General features: G+C 39.3%; 1 protein-coding gene across 9 annotated transcripts; it reads left to right on the top strand.

The window, feature by feature from the left end:
* Nucleotides 1-70: 70 nt before the first annotated feature.
* On the top strand, nt 71-24042 carry RNF170 (ring finger protein 170). 9 transcript variants are annotated; one of them, XM_017822523.1, is made up of 8 exons: nt 71-115; nt 2683-2740; nt 9282-9425; nt 14231-14306; nt 15657-15765; nt 16841-16914; nt 19157-19261; nt 20767-24042. In XM_017822523.1, exons 3-8 carry the CDS (start codon nt 9289-9291, stop codon nt 21034-21036), a joined length of 771 nt encoding a protein of 256 aa, XP_017678012.1. In that variant the 5' UTR covers nt 71-115; nt 2683-2740; nt 9282-9288; the 3' UTR covers nt 21037-24042. The 9 variants fall into 9 exon arrangements, with proteins under 9 accessions (XP_017678012.1, XP_017678014.1, XP_017678013.1 ...); XM_017822524.1 differs by having other exon boundaries at nt 95-115; nt 2683-2769; XM_017822525.1 differs by lacking the exon at nt 2683-2740 and having other exon boundaries at nt 76-115.
* The last annotated feature ends 1941 nt before the right edge of the window (nt 24043-25983 follow it).

The raw sequence follows: 25983 nt of genomic DNA, 5'->3' as shown, positions 1-25983 counted from the left end.
GACGGGGCCCGGCCGCGCGCCTGCGCACGGCGGCCGCGGGGCGGGGCGGGGTCGCGGCGCGACCCGGCGGCGAGCGGGGCGGGGCCGGGCCGGGCCGGCGGCGAGCGGAGCTGAGGTACCGCGGGGGGCTGCGGGGCCCGCCGGCCGCCCCCTGCGCCCGACCAGGGCACCGGCGGGACGGAGAGGGGGGCGCGGCCCGCTCCCCTCCGCTGCGGGCCCGTCGCGGCACCTCGTGCGCCGCCAGCAGGGCTGCGGGAGGAGGGCTCCGCGCCCTTCCCTCCCCCGGGCTGTGTGTGTGCCCTCGGCTGCGGGCGCGGAGGAGCTGGTTGGGACAGGGTCCGGCGGGGCTGGGAGCGTGGGCTTGTGAGGGTGCTGCACCCACAGCGTCCTCCTGTGAGCGTGCTGTGGCTTGGCGTGTGGGTGGAGCGGCCCCTACGAGGTTTTATTCTCTTTCTGGAGCAGGAAATGACCCTGCACCCACGGAGGTTCTCCTGTTAGTGAAAGGGGCAGCCTCTGCAAGGTTTTCCTCTCTTCTTGTAGTCGAAAACAGTTTTGCACCCACAGACATCAGACATTCTTCTTTTAGTATCTAATGTGGCTTGGCTCGAGGAAGGAGTGGCCTCTACGAGGTTTTCCTCTCTTTTTAGGAGTAGATGTTGTCTTACTTTCAACAGAACTTGGCTCTAGTAAAAATTAAAGAAGAGAAAAGCTTCCAGTGTCTGAAGGGAGCCTACAGGGAAGCTGGAAAGGGACTCTTCATCAGGAGCGGTAGTGATAGGGCAAGCAGTAATGGATACAAACTGAAAGAGGGGAAATTTAGGTAAGATATCAGGAAGAAACATTTTGTTGTAAGTGTGGTGAGACAGTGGAGCTGATTGCCCAAGGAGGTTGTGGATGCCCCAACCCTGGGGGTGTTCAAGGCCAGGTTGAATAAGGCCTTGAGCAACCTGGTCTAGTGAGAGGTGTCCCTGGTCGTGACAGAGAGGGTTGGGACTAGGTTGTCTTTAAGGTCCCTTCCAACCCTTAACATTCTAATATTCTATGCTTAGCACTAGCTCCAAATGGTGACTAGGAAGAATTTCTTCACAGAAAGAGTGATTAGAGATTGGAATGGGCTGCCCAGGGAGACGGTGGTGTCACCGTCCCTGGAGGTGTTTAAGGAAAGACTGGACATGGCACTCAGTGCCACGGTCTGGTTGACACGGTGGAGTTTGGTCATAGGTTGGGCTTGATGATCTCAGAGGTCTTTTCCAGCCTAATTGATTATGTGTGATTCTTCAGGTAATTCAGTTAATTTTTAATCTCAAAGACGAGGAGTCTGTCTGTGGCCAGAGAGCTCCTGCTTCCTCACTGTGCCCTGGCCAGAGGAGCTCTCCACTGTGCCATGAAGGGGTCACCTGAAGAGTTTGAGAAACTCTTTCTCAGTAGTCGGTTAAATTCTGGCCCATCTGAAGTTTGCAGTGACAATGTGTGACATCATGATAAGTTCTGCAGTTCCCTATCAGATAAAAACTGGCCTGACATGCAACAACATGGAGTACCAGGCACAGTGCACTGATAACAGCTGAGAATTGGATAAACAGCCAAGAAAGGAAGGGTTGCAAATGTAGAAGCTGCCACTTTTTCTCTGTTTCTCAGAGTTCTTCCATTAAATAAATTAGTAGCGTGGACAAAATCTGAGTGCTCCCTTTTTGTCAGCCTATTTTGAACTAAAATGTATTGTAGAAGCCATGAAAACTTTCAAGTCTTCCCACTAAAGTACCATCTGACTGATCTCATTGTATACCATGCCGTTAAAGTTATAAATCAAATCTGTCTGCGTTTAAAGGTAGCTTTCACATTTGGGAATGAGTTTTAAAGTCTTAGAAAGCTGCACAACTATAACGTTCCATTATAAGTTTTAATGTGTGCTTTGAGCAATATGCTTGGTACTTTTGACAAACAGTGATTACACAGGTATTTTTCATTAAGGTTTTCCGCCATATCTTCCTTTAGATCCCGTTTCCCACTGCTTTGCTTGTTGCCGTGAGGTGTAGCTTGTATTTTGTTGACACAATCAAATACAGTAATTCTTTTTTGTCTTGCTGCCTATTTTACATGTGAGGTTGTATATGCCAGCGTTGCTTTCTACGATAAGGAATTCTTGGGCACTTTTCCTGGAAGAGATTTGAAGCCTCTACATTCTTAGCTGAAGTATCACCGTATTTCAGTAAACATTATCATAATTAAGTGACGGTATTTTCTTCTTCTTCCTGCCTGATCAGGGAAGTCAGATATCCAAAATGAAGGCGTTGTCAGGCTCTTCCTCATGCTCCTATCTGCATATGGATTCAGGTCCACCCTCTGGTTTGTTTACAGCTCTATACCTTTTGGTATGTTTTAGCCTTAAAAAGCAGTGCAAGACTTTGTTGGGAATCGTTTTAACAGGTCATGCATCACCCAGACAGATACTCAAAGTAGTAGTGCTATACAGGCCACTGAATTTGTCGTTTTTGCTTCAAGCCATCCATGTGGTTTCAAGCTCACGAGAAAAATATTTAGAGACTTTTTGTTTTCTCAATAGAATTTCCCTTACTGCATTGCATCTGGAATTCGCTTCTGCATTATTTTTAACTTGCAAAGCATGATTCCATCAGCAAAATAGAATATCTCTTTTTTTCTTCTTTTTTCTTTTCTCTTCAGGAAAAAATGTGCCTCAGAGACTGCTGACCTCAGACCTTGCAGAAACCTGCTTTACCAGGCAAGTGCCTCAGTTGGTCAGTTCTTAAGGTAGACTGAACAAAACCATTATTTGCCTTCTGAAATTGCTCTTGCCCTCTTTTGGCAAGACTCTTTAGGCTGTTTCCTTTCTCTTTTGCAAAGAGCATGCATGCACATGAATGTACAGTCCTGAAAGCAAAGATGGTTCACGGTGAAGATGTAACTGAATATTATATACAGCTGAGTGTGGCTGTAATTTCATTGTACCAGTTGAGCTGATTTGTAACTCATAACAATCATGCATTAACATACTGCATGAAACCCTAGTAGGATGATCCCAAGTCAGTTTTAGCAATTTTCTCACAGAATGTATCTTCTGTTATATGTTGCTATATTTGATTTTTTTTTTAATTTCCCTTAGTAAATGTGCCCTTTGGATTTCTCCTCCTGATTTTTAGACTGTATGGAGATACTTAATATTAGAGATTGTTGTGTATGCTTTATTCAAGTAAGACTGTGCTCACAAAAATGAAAAGCTAATAAATTCTCTTTCCTTAGAACCTTTTCTTTGGAGTACACAATCCATCATTTCCATTGTTTCTGGTTTATAGTGCTGTATTTGCTTACATCACTATTTCGAAGTCCAACTTCAGTACACTGAAGAACCTGTATAAAATGTATCATCTCAGGATTTAGCTGATCCAGGATTCGGGCCAGTAAACTCACAGAGTCTTCAATACTTTTACTGTTAATCATGCTTATTTCATACCTGCTGTTGTTAACTCTTTCTGAATGCACTCTAGGGGTATCTTTGAGCTCTTATAGAAAGAGAGCATAAATAACTGTAAGATCCAGTTTGCTGGGTCAAATCCATTCACAAAGTCCCGTTCTCAACCACACGCAGTGGCCATGACCTGTTACTAACCTGAAGCAGAAAGTAATTGGATAACATCTGATGGGAGAGATCTCAATTATTGCCCTACAGATAAGAATTTGTCTTTATTGTGGGAACTTTTGTCTATTTTTCCCTGAAATGAAATATGCTAAATTTATGCCTTAGATATTTCAATATGAGCTCATATGTGTTCAGGAGGCGGATTACAGAACATGCTCTGTTTTAGTATGTTTAAATTCTTTGAAGCTGATTCATGTTATCTAAAGCAGGCCAATCTTATTAGAAACATGTTGAAACAAATTAAGCCAATTTTTAATTTATTTGTTTCTCATACCATGGAAGAAAATTTTGAGGATTTAAAGCCTTTTTGTTCTTGAGAAAGCGTGACTCACAATATTTTACTAGTTGGAGATGAATTATCTTCTCACGGAAAACACATGATCTCTACAAATTAAGCAGCATTTTTAAGGGGCAGAGGTGATGTTTTTGCTAATAAAAGACAGCAAAATGACAAAAGGAATTGCAAGTTCTTATTTGCACATTAGCCCACCTTCACTGCCTTAACTTCATAATTTTTTCAAGTACTGATGGTGGCTGCCAGTACTGCATCAAGAGGAAGACACTCAAAATAAAACTGAAATAAGTGAAAAAAACCCAAATCCCATTATTCCACCCCGTTCACTCCCAGCCTGTCCCCAAAAGGACATATTGTTATAGAGGTTACTTTTCTGATTTTGAGCAAATTGTCCCATACCCTCAAAGCCAATACAGTACAGTTAATAACGTGTAGGTTAATAAAGTTAATAACTTGTATCTCACAGCAGTATTGCTTGTGTGTTACCTCACTGTTAATTTCTCAGACATCAAGAGAGCCTCTTATTTCTTTTTCGCTACACTTGCACATTCCTTTGGTAGTGGGTTCTAAAACTCTCCGTGGTTTTGAGAGTATATTAGCATATGGTACTTCCCTGATAAACTTGGAAAAGTTCGAATCCTTCAGAAAACTCTGGGAATACTGTCACTTTGGATAGCTGGCAACAGGTATTTAACATATCATGGTAAACACTGCATGGTTTTAATTTCTTTATGAGCCGTAGCATGGGATATCGTAGCTGTGCTGCCTGTTGAACATTGAAAATTTTAATAATACTTTTAAAATCTGTAAAATTAAGAACTAATACATCCACAGCAGTGCATTTCCTCATGGAAATGCATCCCATTTCCATGGGATCTGTATGAGTTTCCAAGAATGAAAGACGTTGTACTTGCGGTATTGCTTACAATGGTTCTCCTTTTTTTGCTTAAACCTGCATGCATTGTTCGTACATAACCACAGAGGGGAAAAATGTAACTTTTGAAAGGTATGTAGATTCTTATTTGAAATGTAACTAAATTAATGTTACGTTGTGTCAGTGGTCACTCAGTTTGGTAGTGGACAAGATGGTTTTCTGTTCGGAGGGTTAGTTTCTGACAGTTTTTGCAAACAAAACTGCAGTGATTTTGCAAACAGCAAATTACATTCCTTTCTATTGCCAAGCATTTTGTGGGCAGTTCAGTCTGAGGTTGTTTACATTCTGTAGCTATCAGGAATCCTAATGCAGATAAACCTTATCCCAGTCTACATACTGTGCTGCAATGTCAAGCTGCAACTTAGCTATCCCAAGTGGAATGGAGGAGTAATTCCTTGTCTTTTTTTCTCTTCTTTTCACTTCAAGCAAGTGCCAATAATCTGAGGAAAAGGTGAAATAAAACTGGAAATTAAGTTTTAGGGCTCTTTATTGCTGTTTTTAATGTAGGGAAAAGGCCCAACATTTTTGTCAGGTTTTTTAAACTTTGCAAGTGATACTTTTAACATTCTGAAGTTGATTGTACGGATTCGAGTTCTGATGTGAGTATTGTTGGATGTGGCTTGGTCTTCATCACCTAATTGGAACACAGGGCAGAACTGAGTTTTCATTTAAGAAAGCCATCCTTGTTAAATGGCTAAAAAGAGAAAAAGTCTTAAGTATAACCAATATATGTTTTTTATTGAATTAGTATATACCTATAGTATGTAGGTTTTTATGATAAAGTCTGATTCTGGAAGTCTTCTCTGACATACAGTCTTTATGAATGCCAGTTGAAGACTGAAGCATGTTCATTACTTTATTTAAGAATTAAATCACCCATATCTTGCTTATTAGTTGTACCACCTGAAAGAGCACCTCTGCTAAACACAAGCACTACGAGGCAAGATTCCTCAGCAGCTATTTTAGTAGTGTTACCTAGACTACCACGTGTGCAAACTGCTGCAGACGTCTTCATGGGCTGTTGTGGTTGCACCTTAAAAAACATGAACTGCAAGCTTGCAGTTCTAGATATTTTGTTTGAAAACATTCAAAACAAACTTGAAATCAGAAAATTCCTTCCTCCTTCAGGCAGACATTCTTTTCTAATAGTTTATTTTAACGTTGTTTTTCCTTGTAGCCACTGCTTTTTTAACATGCTAACTCAGAGATAACCGGAGGAGGAGGAGATTGTTACTGTCTCTACTGAGGCTTGAATTCAGAGAAAGTATGTATTGGTCTTTTGAACTGATACCCTTCTGTTTGTAGTTCCTAGTCTACACAATTCACGTCAGCTCTCCTGTGCAACGATCTGATTCAGAAAAAGCACTAATGAGGAAAATATGCTCAGTACTTGTTGGCTGTCCAGAAGCAGCAAGTATGTTAAAATATGAACAAAATGAGCCTTTAGCATTGATAGCTTGTCTTCTCTAGAATTCAGTGATAGAAGCAGCTGGGAGTGAGACTGAGGCAGGGATTCCGTTCCCGCCTCTATACATCTTTGCAGTGTTGATACACAAGTGAAGAGGAAGTGTCTGAGGGAGTGGCGTCTTATGTAGTGAGAAAGACTTTGCAAGAATTCCTGTTGGACACTATGTTTGTGTGGAAATGGCTCTTGTAAAATCATGTATGTTGCAAAGTGAAGGGGCGAAGTAGATACAAATAACTGGCATTATGTGCAAGAAGGAAGAGAAGGTGAGGGTCTGTGTGTTTCTTTTTCAGGTTCTGCTGGTAACTTTTGCACTGTAGTTTGGTATTTCAAGAAAAGTGCATGAGCAGAAATGAAGGCAAGCAGATGTAGTGAGTACTATTAATGGTAGGCAGATAAGGATTAAGAGTGTTGTTCCAAGGAATATACAGAGAGGGAGAGAGAGCTCCAGGGTGGATGTCTTGAAGGCTGTTCAGGGAAACTGAGTTAAGTTAGTGTGATATTGACAATACATATGTTGGTTTCAAAGTGCATCAAGCAAAGGAAACCTTTCAGGTGTTAGCTAAGTCATCTGTATCTCTGCTACAGTGTGTATTTCTGAAAAAAAAAAAAAAAAAGGAAAAGAAAAATTTTTCATACTTCATGGGATGTAGTTGTTCTTGGCATGTTGGTCTATTCTAACAGAACTAATGGAGGACAATGGAGGGATTAACACATACCAGTTCCCTGGCATTTACTTCTGATTTTGTTCTGAGTGGTCAACCCAGAAATTACGATGTGACACTGTAAAAATTAGTGGAGTGGCGATGGTACTTAAGGAGAGAAAACATAAGAACTGAAGACACTAGAATGCACAGTTGTGGAAAATGACTGTCCCAGAATGGTGTATTGTAAGAGAGAGAATCCTCTTCAGGATTGGATGTGCAAAGAAATTAAGTATGCAGCTTGGGAATGCTGAGCTGGGGAGGCATCACAGCGTCTAGTACAAATCCTCAGCACCAGGGAATTGCTGCTCAGAAAACCTACACAATATCTCCTTGTAGTTAAACCCTCATGGCTTTAACTATAGGAATACAATTGTGTAATTAGCTATGCAGAGAAATGCTGTAACTCCTCATGTAGGCTGATGTTCCCATGTAAGACCTTTCCACAAAGATCTGGTCTTTTATTCATTAGTATATACGAAACTTGTCTTAATACTGACCTACTTCAAACACGCCTGTTGATGAGTCACTGGTGTTCCACCTTTGGGAGAAGTTACTCTTTCCAAATACTAAATGACATTTCAGTAGTTAGACTATGACACAGTTGCCTATGGAAAGCTGTAATTAGCAAAAACTTATGACTGTAGTTACAGCAATAATAGTCTCAGTTCAGACTGGGACGCTTACGATAACTTAGTTTATTGTTTCACTTCATATATGCTTCATTATTCCATTTTCGTTTTCACAGTGAAAACCCAAAAAATATGACAATTAAAGGAATCTCCCCTTCATTCTCTATGAGTTTGCTCTGCTCTTATGGTGCTTTATTATGCTATACCACTTACTCTTTTTAACAATGCTGTTAGAATGTATCAGCTTTTCTTGTGTTGCTGCTACAAGAGGGCAGCCCCCACAAACTTAAGGAAGCGTGGAAAAAAAGCTCCACTGCTCATACTAGAGAAAATCTGAAGGGTGAGGCTAGCTGTCTTATGGAAAAGATGACACTTTCATATTAGCCATTGACTGGCATGTTGAAGTATTGCCAGGGTAGTCATTCCAGGTATCCACTAAAATCCTGATGACTTGTTATTTCATTTCAGTTTTGCAATTAATTCAGGGCCAGAGGGTGTCTGGTGATGTTTGGTATACAGCAAAGTTTAAATTAAAAAATGACACATGGGCCGTGAAGTGCAGAGAAACACTGATGAAAGCTTTCAAGCTTAAGGCAAACACACTGGACTGGGAAATAGAGCAAATGATTCCTGTCTTACCTGCCTTCAGAAACTGATACTGGGATTTGATGTCAGCTCCATATGAAAAATGCTTCAACTGTGTATGGATATAGCTTCAGTATGACTTTTTATGTCATTCACCCTTCTGATTTCGTAATATTCACAGCTGTTGTTTATTTCACTGTGATTGCAACAGGAATGATGTAGCAGCGTGTTGGAAACTTATTTTATTTTGCAGGTCTCCAGCTGTAGGTTAGTGATGTAGGTTAATAAATGTTAGCATCTGCCAGTCATTCTAATGGCTACATATGTGAAATTAATATAAAACAAATGAGTCTGACTAGGAAAGCCTGATAATACTCTTTTTTTTTTTTTGAGTTCTCCACATCTTTCCAGCTGAAGAATAGTAAAGCACAGATAAGACAAAGTATAATATGCATTGGGTGATTCCTGTGTATGCAAATGGGCATTAAACACTAAAACCAGATAAACCCCAAATATTCTTTTTTTTTTATTCACTAAGTAGTGCAAATTAGGTTTCTGTGTTGGCGTAGCCTAGCAGGAATTATGTGATGTGTAATAACTAAAATGCTTGATAATGCAGAGTCATTATAAATTTTTTAAATAAACTCTCCTTAGAATATATCTGATTCGGTAATGACCTATCCCTATGCAATTTATTTTGTAAAGATTCCCAGGTAAACTGAGAGTTTGTTGGTTTTTTTTTTTAAATCTTTAAATCACAACACAGTCATCTAAGATCTGTTCGCTACTGCACAAGACCTCTACAGCAAGCTCAGTGTTAAGTAAAAATAGATCCATTCCTTCTTTCTTTACAGTTTTTCCCCCAGCAATGACTATTCTGTCGTTTCAGGAATTTGTTGTGTATATGAATAGATGAGTATATATATTGTTTGTAACTATGTTTATAATGTATGTGTGCACACGCATGTCTTAATATTTATGTATATGTATGTATTTCTTTTTACATTTTAGAGCTGTGATGGCCAGTCACCAAGCAGAAGTTCAGAGTTTGAAGCTAGATAATGATTCAGTTATAGAAGGAATAAGTGACCAGGTACTGGTGGCAGTTGTGCTCAGTTTCACTTTCATTGCTGCTCTGGTATATACGCTTTTAAGGTGAGAATATGTTGACAGGAATTAATCAGCATACCTGCATTTATAAAATTCTAACTTTCTCGACAAATTTTTGCATTGGTACATAAAAACTGATTTTTTGACATTAAGGAAGTGTTTGTTTGATCGCTTACTCTCTTTCGTGGTTTAACTCACGGTTAGAATGAAATGATGCATTTCTCAAAAGTGGAGTTTAACTCTTCCTTATCTTCAGATGATCAAACTGAATAATGTTCATCATTCCTTAAAACTGAAAGTGGCTGAATTCACTGTCTGTATGGCTGCTGTGTCATATTTGGTTACAAAGTACAGATTTGTCAACAGTGACTCCAAAATTGAAGTGGGGTATAATCCTACAATGTATGTTCTAGACACAGTCTCCTTCCAAAAAAAAAAAAGAAGCCAAACCCAAAAACTTCAAACAAATTGACTGATTTGTTTATAGATGAATATGCTGTTAGAACAGTGGACTTTAATATGCTCTTCATAAATCAAAACACTAAATTCAGAATTCAATAACTCTTAATAGTCAGGTCATCAAAACTCATTTTCATTTCAGAGTTTTTCTTTGCAATCTAGCAAATATCTTAGCCTATGTGTTTTGGGAAAATGAGTCTGAGCTTCAGATTGGCTTCTTTTTGTTTTTATGGACTCTCTGGTTTTCACAACCAAGAGAACTCAATTTTAGTGACACATTGGCATTACGAAATTTACTGAGGAGGGTATGTCCATAGGAGAAATATTAGAGGGGTAGGAGTTGCTTGAGAGCAACCTAGAAAAGAAACTAGAAGTGGGAAAGCTTGATTGGACTGCAAGGCAGTGCTACTGTTCAGGAGCAGGAGACCACAAACGAATCTTAGGAGAAACATATTCTCTTCACCTTGCCTTTTTTCCTCCAAACTGTTCCAGTTACTCAGATTGCTTCAAGATGGCCTCTTTTACCTCTGCTCTCTAATGACTTCTCTGTCCATTATGGTGGCATTTTTGGCATTTGTGACTTGAATTGTCTTTAGTTTAAAAATTAAGTTTAAAATATTAAAAAAGTAACACTTTGTTTTTGAACTTTATTAAGTAAGTTAGGAACATGAAAAAAGAAGAGAGGGTCAGCAGTGGGCAAGAGTAGCAGGAGTTCAGTCAGAACTGGAGTTCAGGGAGGTGATACATCAATGATGAAAGGTTACTTGGAGAGGGAGATAAGGGCTAATTACTAACTACCTCTGCAGTGTAATGACCTAGGTAAAAGGTTTGTCTGTGGATCCTGCTACATACTTCAATGGTTTATTTTCTGGAGGGGCAAACAAACTCAGACACAAAGCTTCCAGTCTGGAAGCTTGTTTACTTCTGCATTGTATGAGTCTTGTCCAGTGACAGGACTCGAGGTTTAGATTAGGTACCAGGAAAAAGTTTTTCTCCCAGAGGGTGATTGGGCAGTGGAACAGGCTCCCCAGGGAACTGGTCCCAGCACCAAACCTGACAGAGTTCAAGAAGCACTCTCAGGCACATGGTGTGATTCCTGGGATTCTGTGTAGGGCCAGGCGTTGGACTTGATGATCCTTGTGAGTCCCTTCCAGCTCATTATATGCTATGATTCTGTGATGACTGACAGTCTTAACAGCATCCTCTTACCTCTCTGCTCTGCCTTCTGGTACCTTCTGAAATTGCCTGTATTCAGCAGCACTTTTTCTCTACCTCCTTTGTGTTGTCACCATCGAAATCTGCACAGTATGGTAGAAAAGCTGTACAGTAAAAAAGCTATAGTACTTTTAATTTATTTAGCACAAAGTGGGGGAGAAGAAGGGTATTTTCTTCTTCTTATCCTGTTATCTTAGGCATTACAATGGTCTGTGTGATCCTTATACTGTGTCCATTAGCCCAGTCTCTTTGCCACCCATATTTCTGTACACGACATCTGAAATACTGAAGTTGGGTAGGAGCAGGTCCCGGGTAAGAATACGTGAAAGAATGCTTAGGGTAATGAGCAGTTGCAGGAACAGAATGAAAAGGAAAAGTAGGTGAGTACCTGCTGCAGTAGATCTTAGGAGGCAGAAGTGGAATATGGAAAGAACTGTTAAGGGATATGGTTACTGTACTTGTTTCCAGCGCTGAGAACTCAGTGAAACATCACATCAAGGCATGAGCTGAAGGTGTTCATGGTTCTGGCAGAGAAACTTACTATCCATAATTAACATGTGTAGCAAGTTGCAGATGTTTAGTTCAGGTACTATATGATACTTTTGTAAAGCCTGTATGTTTTTGAATTATGAATTTTGATAAAATGAAGCCAGATTTCTTTCCATCATCTTTAAAACCGGTGAGTAGGTTGTCACATTACAAGTGAGATTGTAAAAATTCAGACTAGTCAACAAATTGAGAGAGAGAGACAAGGGAGACTTACCCTTTAATTCTCTACTAGGGATTTCCTGTTTGTCCCAGATGACTTACCTACTCCATGTTTATGGATCTGCAGGTTTGGACCTTTTAACTCATTTTTCTATCCCATCATATGGTTTGATTATAAGATGAAGTCAATATTTTCAGCAGAAGTGAGATCTTAATCCTTGAAAATTAACAGTGGCCATCACTGCACAGCGATGTACCAGTCCCCATAAGTACTGTCCCTAACTTTCCTTGTGTGACACTGCACACTGTATGAGTAGGCAGCCTTCCTCCTTCCAATAATAGTATTTCTGTGGGTCCCTCTGTGGTACATAATACAATCTTTCCACATCATGGGACTTTTTTCCTCAAGTTTTGGAGTACTAGCACTCCGCAGTGGGGAAGTAAAAAGCCTTTGCATCTAACTTCATTTCTTTCTGGCTTGTGTTTGATAATACCTTTAGTTACATAGCAGCATACTGGTTTTCATTTATTTAATTTATCTTCTCACTCTAATTACATGACAGGAGTTATGAGTTTGATGTGTCTGGAGCTGTGCCTGTACCTTCCTGAATATTGCACAGTGTTTTGCTACCTCATCATCTTATGCATAAGTGACAGTATATGCTATACCTCTGCAGCTGTACAAATGCTCTCATCTACTCAGCACCGCATGTGACACCAGGGTAAAGTCATATAAATTAACATTTTAGCAGCAAATTTGCAATTAGTTGTTTGTGGAGAAATCAAATTAAACTGGCTTATAATTCACATCTTCTACTCTTGTGTGAATTGAATTGAATTTCCATATGTATCAAAAGTTCTGGCAAACTGAAGGTTTGTAGCATCTAAACAAGAAAATACTTTTATACATGTATAAACATGTATGACAGACAACATCCACAAAATCTGACTCATGGAGACCCAGGGTGGGTAAGAAGAGTTTTAATAGTGCCTTCTCTTTATATAACTTTCATACATGTCACCCACATTAATGTTAAATACATTCACTCTTTACAGATAGCCATGAAGGTATTAGTATGAAAAATATGGGGCTTGTCTATTCCTCCTTGAAGAAAGAATGAAGTAGATAAAATGTTAAACATAGCACTAATGCAGTATTGTGATTGCCCACATTAAATGAAGGAAAATATTGCAGAAGCTCCTAGAGCCATTGAGGAAATGATGTAATAGAACTGTGACCAAAAAATGTCCTAAAAATTCAGCCAGTCCAGCCCTCATCTTTTACAGAGGATCAGCTTGCCTAGATATCACTCTAAGCATTGCAACATGGTTTTTTTTTTTTTAGCTTCTAGTCAAGGATAGATCACAATACCCTGAAGTAATCTTTTCTTGTTTTGTACACTTAGTGGTTAGAAATGGTTTTCCATGAGCCTTAGATAACTGTGGGAAATAATTGCTCATATCTATAGAATGAAAGCCTTATCCTGTCCCCTTTTCTCTCCATGAACAGTCTTCTATATAAACTGACATTTCTTCTTTCTTTAGTGTTTAAAAAATATGGGCAATAGTTCTTATTCTCTCCTGAACTTCCTCCATCTTCTCTATATGTTTTTATGCATTTAGCACAAAATGGAGAACAGAATCCAGCTGAGACCTCAACAGTGATGAGCAGAATGTACCATCATTGAAATCCATATGAATAAATAAAGCATAAAAATTGTTGTCAGCATATTTTTTTAATTCCAATTCAGTTCCCATTGCGCTTTTGAATTTCAAATTTGTAATATATCTATCCTCCTTTCTTCAGTGAGTCCCTTCCCTATGATTCCTCTTGGTATCTCCAACCTGTCGTTTTCTTGCCTGTAGAGTCTTTCTTTTTTAAAAAAAGAGTGATTTTAAAAGAATGATTTCTTTTTATATCCAGTCTGCTGATAGTTACATAAATTCAACATTCTAAATCTAAGAGTTTGTCTACCCTTTCTTATGTAAATGTTATGTAGCAGATAAAATTGAAATAGTAAGGAGGTTTCAACTCTATAACTTAGGCAGTAAGTGAAAAAATAATAAATCTATGAGTAAACCAACAAGTAAAAAACTAGCAGTGGAGACATAATTGAAAATTATTTCTGCATGTTTAATATAAAAGCTTTCAAGCAACTTCAGTTTTTGTAGGTTTATGGTTTAATTGTTTTTCAGATTCAGATCTAGTTTTAACAGGATTTAATGATTGATTATGGAGTCTGTCTGAAAAATCTGGCTGCTATACAGCTTTAAATGTCCAAAGTAACTTTAGGATCCAGAATAAATGTCCTGTTTCCTTAATTATTTGTGTACTTCCTTTAAAGTCCTTTAAAGCAGGAAAGAATGATTTTTTTTGCCCTTTGTTCAAGTTTCATGTTTTTTTCCAATGACTTATTTCTCAGCGTTGGGTCACAGTGTTTTTTTATTGCTTGTGTTTCCTTTCACAGAAATGAACATCAGAACATACATCCAGAAAATCAAGAGCTAGTGCGAGCTCTTCGTCAGCAGCTTCAAACGGAGCAGGTGCTGTGCTGAGCGTTGCCATCATTCTGCTCTCTGATGTGGGGTAGTGTAGACTTCTCTGAGGTTCTGGAAGAAGCTGGTTGTAGAAGCTTACTTACTGTACAGGGCCATCTTTGAAATTCATCAAGTAATGAGATAACATAGGCTTTCTTAATTAAAACTAGTTATTTGGCTGGTTCTTTTTCTCAAACAAGTTTTTGCCACAAGGTGGAGTATGTTGGATGACGCTGTGTGCTTTCCTGCAGTGCTCCTGGGAACTTAGTGGTAAAGGAAAGGAAATCTGGAGTACAGTTGCCGAGGCAGGAGAGGGCTTAGATATTTAGACTAATAAAACAGAGTGTAGCAGAACAGTGGCACAGCAGCAAGAGCCAAGCAACAAAGAGTGACAGAAACTTTTTTACCAAAGCCGTTAGTAACAGGATAGGGGGCAATGGTTTTAAACCAGAAGAAGATAGGTTTAGATGGGACATAAGGGAGAAATTCTTTAGTCTTAGGGTGGTGAGGCACTGGAACAGGTTGCCCAAAGAAGTTATGGATGCCCCATCCCTGGAAGTGTTCAAGGCTAGGTTGGACATGGCATGGAGCAACCTAGTCTAATGAAAGGTGTCCCTGCCCCTGGCAGAAGGGTTGGAACTGGGTGATCTTTAAAGGTCCTTCCAGTTCAGACCATTCCTGGATTCTATGACTGCATCTAGTTCTGACAGGTAGAGTCTAGGCCAAGTTACTGGAAATTTCTGAGTACCAGCCCCAGAGTGAAAAGCCATTCCTCTGGAGAATGTTGAGAAGAGTCTTTCGCTGTGATACTTATTGAAATAATGACAGTGCATATTTATGGGGAAGACAAATACAGCAAAATGAGGAGAAAAACTATTTCATGACAGTGACTTACACAAGCTGGTGTCTGTGCTTGGGCTTGGAAAAAACTAAATGCTGCAGCTGGTAAGCAACACAGTTCAGTTACCTGGTTCTGGACAGATCTACTGTCTAGGATAATGAAATAACAATATAGATCTGAGGTTGTTATTCATGCTTCAGCATATCTAGCCTAACTCAATGTGAAGAACCAAGGAGGTTCTTTCTTTGTGGTCTTCAACCGTGAAGCACACACTTATATAACAGATGAAGGGAAAATAATGGGCTGGTCACAAGAAGAACTTGCTTAGTGAATCAGTGCATTTAAGTGTGTTTGATTTTTGCATTTAAATATATTTCTCCTTCATTTCACATAGCTCTGTGTGTTTGACTTGTAGTAAATGAATGCTAATTTATTATTATTATTATTTTAAACCCAGTGGACTTATATAAAAACAGTATCTCTTAACACTTTGCATTTCTCTGCTGTTCCTGCAGGATGCCTCTGCTGGTGACCGACATCGCTTTTATACAGACATGTCCTGTCCAGTCTGTTTGCAGCAGGCTACGTTTCCTATAGAAACAAACTGCGGGCATCTCTTCTGTGGTAAGCAAGAAAAACTCCCAAGTTGCAAAGATAAAACCAGAACAGGAATACAAACTTTTGGCACAAGTACATACAGGCACCCTAATTCAAAGCTTTGTTTGCTTTTAACTGGCTTTTAGTCTGCATTAGAAATAATTTATTTTTTTTTATAAATAGATGAGAAAACACATTTGTTAATAAACTTTGAGTCACTTTGAGAGTGTGCTTCACTTTTTTTCTATGCTATCAGGACTTCAAATGTGGTTAATTCTAAAGTGTCAAAGAGTATAATTTTTTTCCATTGCTGTAAACAACTGAAGAGACTGAAAAACATTTGGAAATGTGCTATTTAGGAAAGCTGGTTTAGAAAGAGTAAAATATTCTGCTTGATATTATTTTTATCTCAGAGAATATTTTTTTTCTTGGAAGTCCTGAAGAATTAAGACCAAGTTCACAATGATTAAAGCGTTTGCCTTTTTGGTTGTTTTTTTGTTTTTTTTTTGTGTGGCCCTGCTATTCAAATTTAAATGTAAACATCCTACACAGCATTTTGCTTCCTCTCCTTCAGGTTCCCAGTAGGATTCTTTCACGGCATTCATCTAGTTTTATGGAGCATATAGTGCATGCCATGCCTAGTTGTTTAAATGAAAAAATGTACAAGTTTGGAGAACAGTTAAAGTACTCACATTTTGATATATTTCTTCATCTGTTGAAACTCTGGTGATACAGCCAAGTTTTTAGGATAAAGTTTACACCTCCTGACATTTTTGTGACTTTTACATTTTGAACTGGCAAAAATTTTAATTATCTGTTTCTTAATGACTAAAAAATTTGCTTTGTTTTCAGGAAGTAATACCTTAAAATTAATGATTCAGTTGAATCCTGTTCAGGATTTTTCTCATTAATAGCATTGAATTTGAATATGTTGGTTCTTGGCACCTTCAGTGAATGCTGTATACAAAATTGCATAAGAAAACGTAGATTTAACCTAACTGCTTATACACTTCTGTTGTTTTCCTTGGTGTGTAACGTATTGTTTCAGGCAATGAGGTTTTTCAGCTCAGAAGTTTAAATGTCTGTAACTTGCTTTCATCAGGTTCCTGCATTATTGCCTACTGGAGGTATGGCTCATGGCTCGGTGCCATCCGTTGTCCAATCTGCAGGCAGACGGTAATATTTTAAGAAGTTGTGAACCTGACAGTTTGGCTATCTAGTACAGCTTGCCTCAGGGCACTTACATGTCAACCTCAGTAGTGAGGCTGACAGATGAAGAAGTCTGAGAAGCTGACTTAATAGAGAGATATGTAAAGACATCAACAGTGGACATTCAGTTTTTCTGAGCTTTTTGCTTTCCCAAACAGCTCAAAAAATACGGATTGTTTCTGCAACTCAAATATAAGTAAACAGCGCTAAGTCAGACATTTTTCTGTAAAAGAATATATGAAAACAGAAAATTGTGGGATTTTAACTATGATCCTTTCATGCTTTCTGTTTGGGATCTAATAAAACTTCTTTACCAGAACTTGCATCTGAAAGGCCTGGCTGTTCTGGAAGACTGCCAGTAGGCAGTACACTACTGGTTTCTGAGAAGTACCCTCTCCCTTCCTTCTCTCCCTACCAAAAAAACCTATCCATGTCAATTTCTTATTTTGTCCCTATTTTTAGCTTGTATGTATTATTAATTTGAGCTTTGTGGAGCAAGCATTAACTTACTTCCTACGCGACTTACTTACATTGTCAGTTTGAAATATGTTCCTGCAACTCATTAACTCTTTCTTAGGATCTCTTGAGTCTCTGATAGTGTATGTTTTAACGAAAGTACATCTTTATTTTATCAGTGCACAAACTACAAAGCTACTAACCTGTGATGAATTGTATAACTCGCTTCTTGCCCTTACCCCTCTATTATATCCTGCTTTGATTGTGTTTTTCAGCAGGAACAAATGACTGTAAGAACACAGATGAAGGAAAGAATAATAGGTATGACTGGAGGAAGAAGGTGTAGGTTTAGAGTGTAGTCAGTGAGGAAAAAGACACAAAAGCTAAAAGTGAGGAAGGGGGAAAGTGATTTTTTTAGTGTCTTTCCTTACATCTATATTCATTTACCTTCCTCTGAGCAACAGATAAATTAGGTGGTACTGCTTGCGTGGTTATGTATTTATTCTCACCCTAATTTATAAATGAGGAGGGGAAGTATGTACACATGAACAACATGAGTCATACAGAAGGTTTGTGGCAGGGCTAGGAGTTGAATGTAGATCTGCTCATGCTGTCATCTGCTAAATGTGACTGCCACACAGATTCAAGATATATGTGAATATTGTGGCAGTTTGGGGCACCACAATACAGGAAGGATATGAAGCTGTTAGAGAGTGTCCAAAGGAGTGCAGTGAAGATGGTGAAGGGCCTTGAGGGGAAGCCGTGTGAGGAGCAGCTGAGGGTACTTGGTGTGTTCAGCTGGAGAAGAGGAGACTGAGGGGAGAGCTCATTGCAGTTACAACTTCCTTGGGAGGGGAAGAGGAGGGGCAGGCACTGATCTCTTCTCTGTGGTGACCAGTGACAGGACCTGAGGGAATGGCCTGAAGTTGTGTCAGGGGAGGTTTAGGTTGGATATTAGGAACAGGTTCTTCCCCCAGAGGGTGGTTGGGCACTGAACAGGCTCCCCTGGGAAGTGGTCACAGCACCAAGGCTGACAGAGTTCAAGAAAGGTTTGAATGATACTCTCAGGCACATGGTGTGACTCTTGGGAATGGGTCTGTGCAGGGCTGAGTAGGACTTGTGATACTGTGATTCTGTGAATATGACCTTCCATGTTGATCTATGTTTGCATGAAAGTTAACCCAAGAACAGAGCAGAATTCTCTGTGCTTACTGAAGAGCTATTCATTTATTATTCTGTATTATTCTCCTTCATCTTGGTATGAATACTCATATGCAAAAATGTGAGTTTTGCTGCTTGTTTGTTGACATGCAAGGCCATTCTAACAATACAAAAAGAAAGGCCTCCTTGATTGCTTTATTTGATTTTCAGTTTAAGAAACAAAATTAGATTAATTTGGTAAATTGACTTTGTTCTCATAATCATCTGTCCCACTTATGAAACATAAAGCATTTAGGTGTTTAATAAAAATATGTGTAAGCCTCTTTTGAAAGGAAGGTTCTTGGGCTTTTTTTTTTTTTACAATCTCTTTAAAAATTAATATTCTGCAAAGAACTGTAATCAATTAATTAGTTAAAACTTAATAGCGGTATCCATGTTAGTTTATTTAGTTTCAGTTTATTCTCCTATTAAATATTAAACTAAACCAAAGTTTGTTCTGTGTAGTTAACTGAAGATGACTGTTCTCATTTATGGTTCACAATGCATTTAAAAAACAGTTGCACATGTAACATAACCTCCCTCTTGTGCCTAGGTAACGTTGTTTTTACCACTCTTTGGTGAAGATCAGCAGGGTGCAAACCAAGTGTTTCAAGATGTTAGTGATTACAATCGGAGATTCTCTGGACAGCCCAGATCTGTAAGTTTTGGGTAAATTTGGGCGGAAGTCAGTGGTTTTAGGAGAGATTAAAAGCATTTTTTTAATGATTTTTCCCCCCTTCCTTTTTTGTTTTGCCCTGGAGTATGGATTTTCTCTTCATGATGCCTGGGTCTCAGGCAAGTTTTTTTTTTTTAGGAAATTCACATTTATATAGTTAGGTCAAACCCAAGACCTCAGTTATTTATTTGTAATTTGTGGAAATGTACAGAAACTTGCATTTTTGTTGTGAGTGAGAACTGCTAGTAAGTCTTGAGTTCCCTGGTCATGTGTTAAGCTGCTTTTTAGGTATGAGTCATTATTTTGAAAGGATCAATAATTATTAAAAATACTTACTGAAATACATGACCTGCAAGTAAAAATATTCACTTGATTGATCTCTTTACATTGATTAGAAAAGGTTCTACTCTGCGCCTTTCTTCTTCAGAGTTCAAGCTATATGCTGTCTTGACTTTTTAATTTTCCTCACAGATTATACTTCAGTCTTTATGCTCCTCTCTGAGTGATGAAAACAGGATTTTTTTTTTTCTATAAACAGCTAAAGAGTTCTGCAAACTTTTGAATGTCAGCCTTGTGAGCCTGTCTTCTGTGTGTGTGCTGGTTCGCAAGGTGAAAGGAACACGCACACATACTAGTAACTCCCTGCTTGTCTTCATTTGTCCATTGGATTTGGATATAGTGAGAAAACATCAGCAAGAAAAATTTACAGTCCAAAGAGACAGAAGAGGGAGGGTTTTTTTTTTTTCATGTTCTAAACCACAAAGCAGTTATGCTTTTGATCCAGAATAGTTTGAGACTATCTTTCAGGCTCCATTAGACCTCTCTGTGGGCTCTGTGTCTAGTCCCCAGTAACCTGTCTGACAGCTCATCAGAAGTCTGCACTAAAGCCCTAATTAGACTAGATAAATTGTCTTTGATTTATACACAGTGTTTTGCCTTCACCACACACAAAATTCCTTTCTCGAAAACCTTTTCAGCCTTGGCAGTAACTCATTGTAATGGAGTTTAATGGCCCTGTGTAGAAACTGTGTACAGTAGAAAGGAACAGGTTTAAAAAAAATGTAAAAGTTCACCCCTTTCTCCTCTTCACAACCAAAGCCCAAATATTTTCTACTGAGCAGTCCCTCACTAATGTGTCAGAATCATAGTAGAAAAATAGAAAGGAGCCAGGAATGGATTAAAGGTTCTTTAGTATATTTGTTTTCCTCCAGTAGTCATTGCTTTTCCTTCATAGCAGATGCCAACGTATTTCCTAGTGATGTATGTTTTGTATTATACAATAACACAGTTTGACTATTTATTAAAAGCATATATATTCCAAATCTGCTGTATTAACCCACAAAACTAAATCGTTAAGTCTTTTCTTACTGTTTTTTGTTTTAATTGCTATAAACTAAAAGTTTCTAATCTGTCATGTAGTGATAGAAACTTCAATTTAGCGTGGATGTGTTGCTAAAGCCAGATATTAACTTTTGGTTTCTTTATAGATTATGGAAAGAATTATGGATCTGCCCACTTTACTGCGACATGCTTTCAGGGAGATGTTTTCTGTTGGGGGCCTCTTCTGGATGTTTCGCATCAGAATATTCCTCTGCTTAATTGGAGCCTTGCTCTACCTGGCTTCACCTCTGGATTTTCTTCCTGAAGCACTCTTCGGAATTCTGGGTTTCTTGGATGATTTCTTTGTCATTTTTCTTCTGCTGATATATATCTCTATCATGTACCGAGAAGTGGTGACACAGCGTCTGAACAGATGAAATGGACGAAAATGGCCCAAAAGCAGAGGCAGTTGTGGAATGTTTTAAAAAGAGAACTGTAATGTAAGTATGATATGGCAAGGTGCCTGTGTACAATTTTAGTAGTAACAGTTTCTTAGCTGGTTGGCTCATATAAGTATGAGGGGTTGATATGTGGTGATGCTTAACTGGAATCTTTAATTTGTGCATTACATATGCTTCTTAAGGAGGAGATTAGTTTTATTGTGTTGTAATAAACTACCTTCATCTGCTTCCACCTGATGAACAGCTGTATCTAATCAAAGCAGGAAACACCTTTTTGGTGTGTTGTGGTTTGTGAAAATAAAATTCTAGTAAAGGACTTCAAACAGTAAGTCCATTTGAGTGATCTAAACAAATGTAAGAAAATTCAGAAATTCTTCACAGTACAGTTGTCATGGCTGAATTGTTCGATGTCTTACTGTTGTGGGGTAGAGTTTTTTGAAATAAAAGTAGCTTTGTGTGTCTCTGTGGAAGAAGAAACCCAAAGACTGCATTACAGTTATCACCCCGCAGTTTGCTGTTGTCCAGATGCTTCACAAAAGCAAGGGTGACACCTCAGTGTTGCTTGAACTGCACTGTGTACAGTTGCATGCAATTCATACCATTTTGGTTTTGTATTTGGGTATGTACACAAGGTATCTGATCTACGTTTTCTTTTTTGGTTGGTCGACTTGGATGTGGATAGAAGGGGTTCTGAATTACCTTGAAAAATATCTGTGATAAGGGACCACAAAAAAATCCTGGAAATGTTTTTAAAAATACCAGGGTATTAATCATCCCTAAAGCTGATCTTTTTTTTTTTTTTCATGTTGAATTTGAGCACAGGCTATCATAGTAATTTGAAAATACTTTCATTTTAAACAGGGAACGCCACTAGAAAGGTCCAGGATGTGACAGATCAATGTATTTTTTAGCTAGAAGAATGATGATTGCAATTTTATTTTAACTTCCTGAGTACTTGAAAGACAGTGAATTGACAGATGATTCTTAGCGTGTTTACATATATGAGATGAGACTTACAATGAAAGGGACCTTTTCACAATTTCAGTGTTTTCTCCATGCAGGTGTCTTTCCACAGTTTCTAGCACTTAGGCATGTGCAGGAAGATGATAGAGCTGGAACCTGAGGTGTCAGTGGTTGGGGGTGGAGATTGTCCTTCAATGTCAGTGTTTTAAATGACATTCATTTAAAACAAAATTCTCTGATTCTTCATTTGAAAATTTACTTTTGAAAATCCAGAGACATTTTACAAATTAACTGGAAAGCTAAATTTTTCTTTATTGCTGTTTGTTAGAGATGGGCAAGAAGAGAAAAGGGAAGTGCAACAAGGGTAGGAGGAGGACAGCTAGACAGAAAATTACATTTTTGGAAGCAAGTGCTGTTGGCTTTTGCAAACTCACTGTTCTTGAGCTTCTCAGTTGAGCTTTTCCCATTTTGTTGGCACTGCTAATATATGGTGATGGTTTAGTGGCTACCTCAGTTAAAAGTCATTAAAGTATTATTGAGTAAGCATGGGATATTTATAAGCTGTTAGGTACATTTACAAAACAAGATAGTGATCTAGGATGTTAGGTAAGACAAGATTTCACAGTTTTGCTGGAAGTATTGTTTTGGGGGTTTTTTTGTTTTCCCGAGAAATCCAGCTGAGGGCAAACTCCAAAAATTTATTTTTAATTGAGTAGATTTAACACCCCCTTTTCTCCCGGAGTTTAACTTGTAGGTCTGTTTAGAGAAGAGTGTGAACTGCTGTTGTACAATAACTGGAGTCCATTCACAGAATTTGTTGATCTAATGTCTCCTCCATACTTTTACCCTATGATTGTGTTTACCATTTTCCCGTGGTTTTCTAAATCCAGAGTGGATGTAGATGCACATGAACCTGCTTGCTGATTTGTGTTCTTTGAGCTTCCCAATCCCACACGCTACTGTGAAGTTCATGCGGAAATATGCATCCAGTCTAAGGGGTCTGTTCCTGAAGAGCAGACCTTCTGGCGTACCTGAAATCATACACAAACCACATCTGAATGCCTATGTGAAGTTTCCCCATGTTCCTTTTCTTCAGTACATTTCTGATGGCCAGAAAGGTTTCACTCAGAGGCTTCTGCTTACTTTTGGATATTGGGTAACATTGTAAGCTTAAATTCAACACATTAAATGCTTGACAGAATTAGGACCATCCTTCTTTTTCACCAATACGCGTGCTTGCTTGTGAATACTCTTTTTTTGGTCCTGCAAGCTGGTGACAAGCAGTATTATGACTTGCTCAGGCCTTTTTGTGTAATGTGAAGATGCATCTGTCCTGCGGCGTCTGGCTGCTGCTCCTTTACACAAATCTGAAATAGCTGTAAATTAGCTATCTTGGGCACTTATCTTGAACTTAACCTAAGCTCTAGAGCTCCCAAGAAGCTGAAGATTAAAACATGAGCGTGTGTTATTCCTGAACTGTGTGCTGCCAAGTTGTTCTGGCAGCAATGTTAAAGGTAAGGGCTGGAGCTGAGCCCTGGCTTCAGGATGTGAAGAAAATATGTGTTGCTGTGTGCTTGGTTTTGTCTCCTGGGATGGGGTTGGCGTGTCACTGGGGGTGGGGGGAGAAAAAAATGGAAAACTGTATCAGGAAGAGTTACGGAGATAAAATGCAGTCCTTAAAAGATGACAGTGTCACCAAAAAACTTTGTGAAATACATGATTGTTCCAGCAATATTAACAAGGAGGAAAACAGAAGTTATATTTAATAGCTCTTACACAGTAACTTGTAGCATCTTGAGGCCTAATGGTCATCGCTGTACAGAGCGATCCGTTTCTGTGCTGTTCGTGTGCCACACCAGTGATGTCTGTGAGGACCAGGCAGAACGGTGTGGTTTGGGGATACAATTTTGCTGTAAGTTTCATAGAACTGTAGCAGTATGTTACACTAGATTTTTAAGACAAAAGGATATAAAACTACTTGTTGTTACTTTTAATGATAATAAATTGCTGTTAAAGTAAGAGATTCTCTTGTATTATTTTATTGACTTTCTGGCTCCAATATTTTTTTATTTCCCCTTTTTTCCACTTCCCTGGGCTAAAGTTGTCAGTGTGGCATCCCACCCTTAGGGGAAAGGGAGCACTCAAGATTCATAGGTGCTCATGGTTGAAAGGAATGACAAAAATCAGAGGGTCTGCAAAAGCTTACAAGGTTTTATTAGTAGATTACACACTTTGCATGGAAATTGGTGTGTTAGTCCTGGACCTACTATAAAAGTAGGTTGTGGGTTTTGAAGAGTTGGGTAGGGTGAAAGGGAACAGAGAGATGAATTAAAGAGGGGCAGAGAGAAAGAAAGGGAAAGACAGATCACCAGTCCTGGCTCCAGCATCAAGCCAGCTGGGGTGTCCTGGGGGTGACTGTGCACCTGGGCTCACTGTGGGTACCTTTTATAGATAAATTTATCTGCCCTGGAGATAAATTTCTCACTTTCTGTGCAAATTAATATTTATACACAGTCCATTCTCCTAGACCTTCCTGGAAATTGGTTGGAGGGCTTTGGGGATCTTTGGATCTTGGAGGTCTTGATTCACCCCTGCAGCCCCTGCCCATTCTCAACCTCATTCCTGCGCTCACGCTGTGCTGTGTTGTGTTTATCTCCAGGAGCCAGAACAAGGAAGTTTGTCCCAGAAATGTGCTGCCCTACCTCCATATGGCCCCTTCTCCAGCCACATCCTGTTCTTTCTCACAGTGTGTTGTCACCAACAATCCTTGTGTGTAATTACCAGCAATCCAGGGTTGGCCCCACAGCCTGTTGGTGTTTGAGGCATACACATTAGCCTCCTTGTCTTCTAGGCCTCTGCAGGCAGTAACTCCTCTGCAGTCTGATCAACTCTTGACTTGATGTCTGTGGACAGAGTGTTCAGAGATAACTGAGTGGTTTTCATCTTTATGATTGCCGTTAGAAAGATTATTGTACATGGGATGTCCTTCCCTGAGCAGTACCTTCAGATCCGTGGGCACTAAGCTTTCAGGATGATAAACCAGTACAAATGAGCAGTTAGCACCTTCACAGAACAATCCTCAAGCAAAAAAAAAAAGGTATGAAGCCAAGTGGATGAGAATGTAAGGAAACAGCAAATAGTCTCTGTGGGTTTACAGGAAGGATGAAGGTTGGGAAGAACCAAATGTGGCTGGTCTGTGCTGCGGTTCTGGGCCTTCCTTGATTCACGTCACGACAAGGCCCTGGGCATCAGGAAAACATGTTCCATTTTGCTAAGAAATGTCTAAAAAGTATTAGCCGGGAAGTCCTGTGCCAAGTTGGGCGAAGTCTTTTGTGAACTTTGTAGCCTGCTTTGGCACACAGTTCCAGTGTTTATGGTGAAACATGTAATTGCATATTTGGTAACATGCTGTTAAATCAGGTACACACTTGTCCTTATGCCTGATGCCCCTGTGCTTGCCATGGGAAGCTCGGCTAAACACTCAAGAGTTCCTCGGCCAAGGCTGCCAAAGTAGATGGCTTTTTTAGGAAGTCTGTTGTACAGTTAACGTTGTAGGTAGATTTTCTGCTCCCAGCTGCCAGCCAAACAGGAAACTGCCCATTAGTCACCAACACTGGAAGCCACACAGGCGTTTGTTGCAAGGAGACAGAGCAGAAAGTCTTAATATCCGTGTTTCTTTGAGATGGTTGCCTTCTTCCCTTTTGTGGGCAGTGTGTTTTTGATCAGGGGAAGAAGCTGCTGAATTTCATTCAGTATATGATTCCCTCAACTCAGGAACCTGCAGATGTTCAGGGCAGAGACAGGTCTGCAGATCCTGCTCCCATGTGGACAGCACATCATCAGACACTGTGGTAAGTAGGAGTGCTTTCTGTAAATCAGTAATTTTGTTCATTCAGGGTGTGAGAAGCCAATCCAAATAATAAATAATTAATACTGCAAAATGAGCAAAAAACCACAGGA

The sequence above is a fragment of the Lepidothrix coronata genome, unplaced genomic scaffold (genome assembly GCF_001604755.1).
Source record: "Lepidothrix coronata isolate B3197 unplaced genomic scaffold, Lepidothrix_coronata-1.0 Scaffold98, whole genome shotgun sequence".
NCBI classification, from domain to species: Eukaryota; Metazoa; Chordata; class Aves; order Passeriformes; family Pipridae; genus Lepidothrix; species Lepidothrix coronata.
Note: the sequence above shows the minus strand (reverse complement) of the source record. Positions and strands in the feature narration are given on the sequence as shown.